This window comes from Lepidothrix coronata, unplaced genomic scaffold (assembly GCF_001604755.1).
Source record: "Lepidothrix coronata isolate B3197 unplaced genomic scaffold, Lepidothrix_coronata-1.0 Scaffold10, whole genome shotgun sequence".
NCBI classification, from domain to species: domain Eukaryota; kingdom Metazoa; phylum Chordata; class Aves; order Passeriformes; family Pipridae; genus Lepidothrix; species Lepidothrix coronata.
In genome coordinates this window covers 4945407-4952441 of record NW_016690190.1, presented here as the reverse complement: position 1 = coordinate 4952441, position 7035 = coordinate 4945407, and the positions used below count along the sequence as shown (strand labels likewise).

General features: G+C 42.1%; 1 protein-coding gene across 1 annotated transcript; it reads left to right on the top strand.

Annotated features, from left to right (window-relative positions):
- Positions 1 to 211: 211 nt before the first annotated feature.
- CUNH7orf73 (chromosome unknown C7orf73 homolog) lies at positions 212 to 6679 on the top strand. Its single transcript, XM_017804937.1, has 3 exons — positions 212 to 330; positions 3677 to 3730; positions 6222 to 6679. The coding sequence occupies exons 1-3, from the start codon at positions 316 to 318 to the stop codon at positions 6300 to 6302; spliced, it is 150 nt and encodes a 49-aa protein (XP_017660426.1). The 5' UTR covers positions 212 to 315; the 3' UTR covers positions 6303 to 6679.
- The last annotated feature ends 356 nt before the right edge of the window (positions 6680 to 7035 follow it).

Sequence of the window (7035 nt, the reverse complement as noted above, 5' to 3'; positions counted from 1 at the left end):
CACGTGGAGTGAAAACTCGGGCTCCCACGGCGCTCGGCACCCTGCGGACACGGCCGCCCCCGCCCCGCGCGGTCCCTTATCCCTTCCGCGCCAGGCAGCGGCGGCCGCGCCCTCCCCGGGCGGGTCCCGGCCCCGGCCCCGCTGTGGGGGAGGCGGCGGGGCCGCCCCGGGGGCGCGGGCGGGCGGTGCTCGGCGCGGCCCTTCCCCCGGCCATGGCGGCGAGGGCGGGCCGGCGCCCGGAAGGGGAGCCGCCGCCACCGCCCGCCTGACTTCCCCGGCTGTCGGGCGGGGAGGGAGCAGGGGCAGGAGGGCGCCATGCTGCAGTTCTTGGTAAGGCTCCGCGGGGCGGCGGCGCCGCCGCCATTTCGCGGCGGGGCGGGGCGGGGCGAGGAGGGCGGCGGCGGGGCCGCTGCCCGGGCGGGGGAGGGAAGCGCTGTGTTCGGTCACCGTGTGTTCGGTCACCGTGGTGTGACCCGGCTCCGTGTCAGCCTGGCGGCCGCGCCCAATTTTAGTTTCCCGGCAGCGCAGCATCCCTGGGCGTTTTTCCTTCTCCTTCTCCTTTCCACCCGCCCCGGCCCCGCTGTTCGGTACCCGCCGTGCGCAGCCGGACCGGACCCCCTTGTTCTCGCAGAACTGCTCTGAAAATGGGAGTCCCTGCCTTGTTTTTCTCCAAGCCGTGCCCTTAATTTGCCTTGGAGATTCAGCAGATTCTGCTTGCTCACGTTGATGCTCCGCTTGCTGCTCAAATTTCTTTGTGTAAGCATAATACCTCCCTCCTTTGGTGAGAGCAGGAGTGTCGGCCCTTTGCCATTTTGTGCACCCTTAAAAATTTCTCGCCGGAGATGTGGATTTTTATATATAGAAGTTAGGGCAAGGGATCGTATTTCATTGCTGCCTTTCATTACACCCCCTTAGGAACAGCAGAATTAATAGACCGAATGTTTTTTTTATTTTTCTCATTTCAACACCCCTGATCCCCTAAACTCCTCTGGGTGCTTGAAGTTAGATGCCTGAAGTTAGACTGCTCTTCATTCAATACTTGATCGATGCTGGTATTTACTGCCAGATGTGGAAATAAATTCCCTGACCAATAACATGCTTGTTTGTGCTGTTGCAAAGCATGGAAACAGCTCCCTATTTTTCATTCTAGGGATGTGAGGGGTGCCCTAGGGTTTTAGTTGTGTTCTGATATGTCCCAGTAAATACAAACAATAAGTGATATTCTTTCATCTTTTGTTGGGGGAAGATAACTAAGCTGGCTCATAAGTTTCATACCAGGCATTGATACAGAGGAAGAAGAGATGGCCTGTTGTAAGTTGGGAGAGCCTTGCCTATTTTTTATAATGAATAAATAAGGCCTATTTCTTATCCCAGCTTCATAATAACAAAGATGAAAGCCTCAGTCATTACTGTAGCTGTTTATAATCCTTCTCCACTCCAGTGAAAACAGTAAGGCTGAATATGGTTAGCCACTCTCAAAGTTTTTGTGTTTATCAACTCTGCTGCTTGCTGCTAATGTTTTTTTGTTGCTAGATAAATATATGACTTCTTGATTAGCGTGTGAAAGTTAGAAAAAAGATATACTTATTCTGGTTTTTTTTCCCTGCTTGGGTGTAAATTGGGTGTTTGACTCTTGTTCTCCCTTGTAAGGGCTGTAGCAGGGAGATAAAGGGATAATCTCACAAACCTTGTGTTTTTGCTGTCCAGAGTTAATCGTTAAAGAAGCATTTGCCAGTGATGCAACTCGAAATACTGGGTAGAAATTGGAAGACCCTAAACTCTCATCAGCCCTTTTGTTTGTAGTCAACATGAACATGTTAATTGGCTATATGTTTTGCTTTCCACGTAATTTAAGTCTGAGTAGTGAATTTTTTTCCCGTTGCTTGAATTGTCAACTCTAAAAATAAATGTTACAGGTGGATTCCTCTTCAGTGCAGTGCTAGACTTTTCAAATAAGGAGACACTTAAAGGGAGTACTGATCTCAGTACTGTCTGTACTGAATAAGATTTATCTCACAACAGAATGAGACATATATTGGAAATGTTCTAGGGTAAAAGCCTAGAAAACTGCTGATAAACAAGGACTTGGTTTGTGTTTTCAGGTGGCTTCCCAGGCACTGCTAAGGATACAAGAAATTCTCCTCTGCTAGAGTGATGTTCTGCATTAAGAGAAATCAGAAGTCTGGTTTGCATCAGTGCACTATTTGTTAGTATCTCCTGGAGTACCTCTTTAGCTGATAATTGGAACTACAGGAGCATTTGATAACCAGTGCAGTATACACACACAAAAAAGACTCTACTTGTTCTTAAATTGTTAAAGCCAAGCTCCTTAAAAAGTAACAATAAACAAGGAATAAGACCAAAAATCTGTTTAAGAAAATACTGAGGTAACTTGCAGTCGTAATTCATTTGGCTCCTCTCAGCAAATTTTAGTTTTCTATAGATAGATTTTCACCAGTGATACTTACAGAGTCTGAATCACTGAGAAGATGAGCTGTGCTCTATGCTGCTTCTGACATGGAAAAAATGTCTGGTCCGTATTAGATGGCAAAGTTGTTTTGTGGACAGTGGGTTTATTTTTCTTAAAATAGTCTTAATTTGACAGCAGTGACCATGAGCAATAACAATTTTCTTAAATAGAACTGGCCTCAGCTGTCACAGGGAATGATTTGTTTGCTGACAGTGAACAAAAGCACAGTGTTAGTAGTGTCACCTTTCAAAACAGTTAAATGAGCTTTCTTAGTATAGGACATACTTATTTTGTAGTGTAACAATAAAAAATGTAGGATATTGGTGAATGAAAATTTTATCACCTGTCTTTGAAGAGAGGAATTTCTTTCACTGCAGAACTGTTCTTATGCTTGAGGATTTTCCTCAGCTGGCAAACAGGGTTTGGGCCAGAAATTGCTTCTCTTTTGCTTTTGCCCCTCTTCCCAGGTGTGTTTTTACAGACACCTTTCATCAACTACAAGTTTGCATAGTTGTCAAAAGAAGTTGTGCTTCCAACCAACAGTATTTTCCTACCTCAGAGGAGCCCCTCAATCAGAGTGGATTTGGCTGAGAACTAGAGGCTTAGGATCAGAAGGGTCTGTCTGGAAGATGGGCAGCTGTTATTGCAGAAGAGAAGTAGCAGGTTTACACCAGTTTAAGTTGATGTACCCTTAGACCTTTTAAGACTGTGATCATTGTGCAATCAGAGCCTCTGTTCTGACCTTCAAGCTTGTGAACCTTTTTTTTTGCTTTATACAAAGACATAACACAGTAATATATGTATGTCCTTTTCCAGCACTGAGCATCATTTTAGTGGGGTGTTGCTTTAGGCTTTCCCATCATGAACCAAAAGTTTTGTGGTATCTCCCCCATTTTTGTAGGAGGTAGTGCCTTTGTGGGTATGCAGAGAACCTTACAAAGGCGATCATAGCTTAATTCAAATAGTCTTAGAGATGTGTATTAAAAAACACAACTGTGCACAGTGTTTTGGAAATGATGGCAAGGTTTTCCTGGTGAGGGAGATGGGTAAAACTGGACCTCTCTGGATGAAAGATGAGAAATTAAGTAGGAGTGGAGTTGAAACTCTTTAATCTTTACATGACTTGCAATATTCCTTTCTCTTTATTTTAACTGAGTATGCTTTTAATGAAAGAATGTTAACTCTTCTCCCTTTCTTCCTTTTTAGCTTGGTTTTACTCTTGGCAATGTGGTTGGGATGTATATTGCTCAGAACTATGATGTGAGTATCCTTGTATTCTCAGAGTTAAACCTATTCTGAACTGAAAATATAAGACTGTCTTCCCTCATTTGGAACTAAACGGTTTTTATTTTGGGTTATTTTATTTAAACAGAATGCAGATCTTACTGACTTCAGTTACAAGAGCAACTCAAACTTTGTCAGGAAGAATTTCTTCACTGTAGTTGGGCTTGGGAACGGGCTGTCCAGAGAAGTGGTGGAACCACCATCCCTGGAGGTGTTCAAGAAATGACTGGGTGTGGCACTTAGTGCTTTGGTCTAGTTGACAAGGTGGTGTTTGATCAAAGGTTGGACTCGGTGATTTTGGAGGTCTTTTCCAACCTTAATAGCAAAAAAACAAAACAAAAAAAGTGGAACCAAAACATTTACCTCTCTGGCATCTTCTCTATGACAGTGTAATTCTTAAAGCCTTTACTGCTGTTCAGGTATCTACATAGATAGAGACAGGAGAAATGGAAAAGATTTAGCAATTGTTCATGGGTTTTACCTACACTAAAATACTGGTTTCCTGACTCCAATAGCCTGTCTGTTTGTTAATTAAAAATTCTCAGAGTATGTGACATGTCTGTCTTCTGTACCAATAATGAAAATAAATTCTACCAGCTTTTTTTGAAAATTCAGCACCTGCTCCTACTTCAAAAAGTGTATTGGCCTGCAATCTATCTTTCCTTCTTTTTTCATGGTGAGAAAAGAAAGGGAATTTTCTTTCCTCAGTTCTCACAGTTAACAGAGTTTTCAGTGTGAAAGGGCAGAAGATTTCAAGCTGAGTCTTCAATATATGCTTTTAAACTTCTGTAAAGTCAGCAGGATTCTTTGGAAGAGCAGCACCACTTAGTTGACAGACTAGAGGAGTTAATAACATTTAACATGCTTTTTTCTTTTTTTAATTCTTATGCAATCTGTATTAGCCTAATAAAAAAAAAATTAAAAAAAAATCAAAACAAAGACGAGTTGTTGAGGCTCTGATGGCATTTATCTTTTGCTTTCTTCTCATCTTCAGTATTGAAGTCATCTTGCTTAAAAAAATTGATACATTTTGCTCCTTGTTTATGCACGTGATGTCTCCTGTCTCTCACTCCAGTGAGAGTACTAATGAAAGGCTAGTGTTTCTTTCTAGTATGTGCTTTAAAGTGTTACGAAAATGTAGTCATAAGAATATGGATGTATCAATATGTATCATAAACACGGTATAGTGCTTTTCTGGCAGCACTAATAAAGTATTGCCACAAGAGGGGGACTCAGGCTTTTAGTTTGCAGGAAATAGTTCCCTGAGAATATAACACTGACTTGCAGGATGAACATGGTAATTTTATTGCTGGTATTGAAGATGGCTTGTTTTTGATGACATCTGAGATAAACTATGAGGTGCTAATTCTGCAGCTGTACACATGTGCTCAGTTGTAAGCACGGGGAGGATTCTGGTGACAGCAGTGGAGTTCTCTTGGTTTAGCTTAAATGTCAGGCTGGGCTCTTAATTTTGTTTACTCCAACAGAGCTTAATTTTGAAAAGGAAAGTAAGAGAAACTTATGTTACTGGTACTATCAGCCTCAGGTCATCCAATAAGAGAACTGCAGTCTGTTTGGATTAACTTCTGCTCTGTAGTCAGGGTACATATGATTTTTTTTTTCACAACTACTTATGGAAACTTGTCTTAAATTTAATCAGCTAGCTTGTAAAATCCTGCATTGTCACTTCCCAGTTTTAGCTAGAGTCATGAGATAATCTATTCCTCGCCCTTAAAAGTTGCAGCATTTTTTTTCATGTTACCAAAATTTACTGCTGGATTATTTGATCAAAATTCTCTTATTTGCAAGAGAAAGCTGAAGTTTTGAAGCTTACAAGCAGTAAATTGAATTTTCATTCAAGTGTGAAGCTGCAAAAGGTTGTCAATTTGCAATGCAGTAGAATTTTGTTCTACTGTGGGATTTTGTTCCCCATAGTGTGGGATTTTGTTTCCCACAAGACAAACCAGGAGTATTTCTTAATAAATTTCTTGAGAACATAATTGATGCTCTTGAACATCTCTTTTCTCTCAGGTTGTGACCACTATAGTGCAATCTAATTTCCCCTTCAAAAGTCTGTGCATCAGTGTTTAAATCTGCTTGTTCTTGGCAGTTCCTCCTCTCTCAGTGAGGAAACCAGACTGGTCTTACTAAATTTCCTGTACAGTGGTCTTTTTTCCTTTCTCCTGTTCCCATCACCACTGGCTGACTTCTAGCCTTAACAACCTAAAATATTTCCTGAAGCCTCCTGTGAGGTGCTTTCATCTGCTCTTCGTTTGATATTGCTTTCATTTTAACCTCTGTGCAAGGTAACAGATACTGGAAGTATCTTTTAGAAACCATAGAATTTAGAAATCATAGAATTTCTTGCTGTGTTTGTGGTATTGTCTTTCCTGATGAGACTTATGTAGCTCGGTATTTTGTTAATTTGTGTACGTTTTGATGAGTGTTTTTTCTTTTGTCTTTAAAGATTCCTAACATTGCGAAGAAGCTTGAAGATTTTAAGAAGGATGTGGAGGCTAAGAAGAAACCTCCCAGTGACAAGTCCTGAAAGAGCAGTGTTCCCCAGGTCACCTCTGTGTGTGCATCAAGGATGCAATTTACCTTTCAGGCAACAAGGGTCAAGTAGAGGGTTGGCATGGGAGGTTCCTCCACTCTTAGTCTCCTAGAACTGGAATGTCCTTCTTTTGAGAGAGCAGCCGTGAACTTTACCTGGGACTGATTTTCAAGGGTTTCAGAATTTCGATTTGCAGCTGATGTGTGACTGGATAAGTTTGTATTTTTCATTATTTCTTTTCCTAATATTTTGTAACCCATTTTTACCTGATCCAACTGGAGTTGTTAGCCCTGTTACTGTGTGTACCTCACACTTTGTAGTGCCCTAGTCCTTAGAACATCACAAAAGAAATTAAATGCATCAAGAAGGAACTTTCAGGTTTCTTGTCGTTTGTTGTGAGCAGCAGTACTTCACTGTCTTTAAGATCCAATTCCATTGTTGGAGATGCCAAACTTCATTTGTCAAGGTATGAATCTGTGGAAGGGGGGGACGTTCCTGCTTTTCCCCTTATGTTGAATGATCACTTCCAGCAGCACAGACTTTGCACAAACAGCTGATTTCAAAAAGTGTAAAAGGCCTTCGTCTCTGCTGCTCCTTCCTTCTCAGGGGGAGGGCTCCTTGTACTCTTTCCCTGCTCCAATGTGGGTCTTGGTAAAAGGTCACAGATCTGGGTCACAGGTTATGGGTCATGTCAAAGGGAACAGACCTGGGTCATACTTTCAAGGAG

Bases quoted from the DNA above. Each gene is read 5' to 3' on its own strand.
- CUNH7orf73 (XM_017804937.1), top strand. The intron at 3,731-6,221 runs GTGAGTATCCTT...TTGTCTTTAAAG, and splicing joins ATATTGCTCAGAACTATGAT to ATTCCTAACATTGCGAAGAA.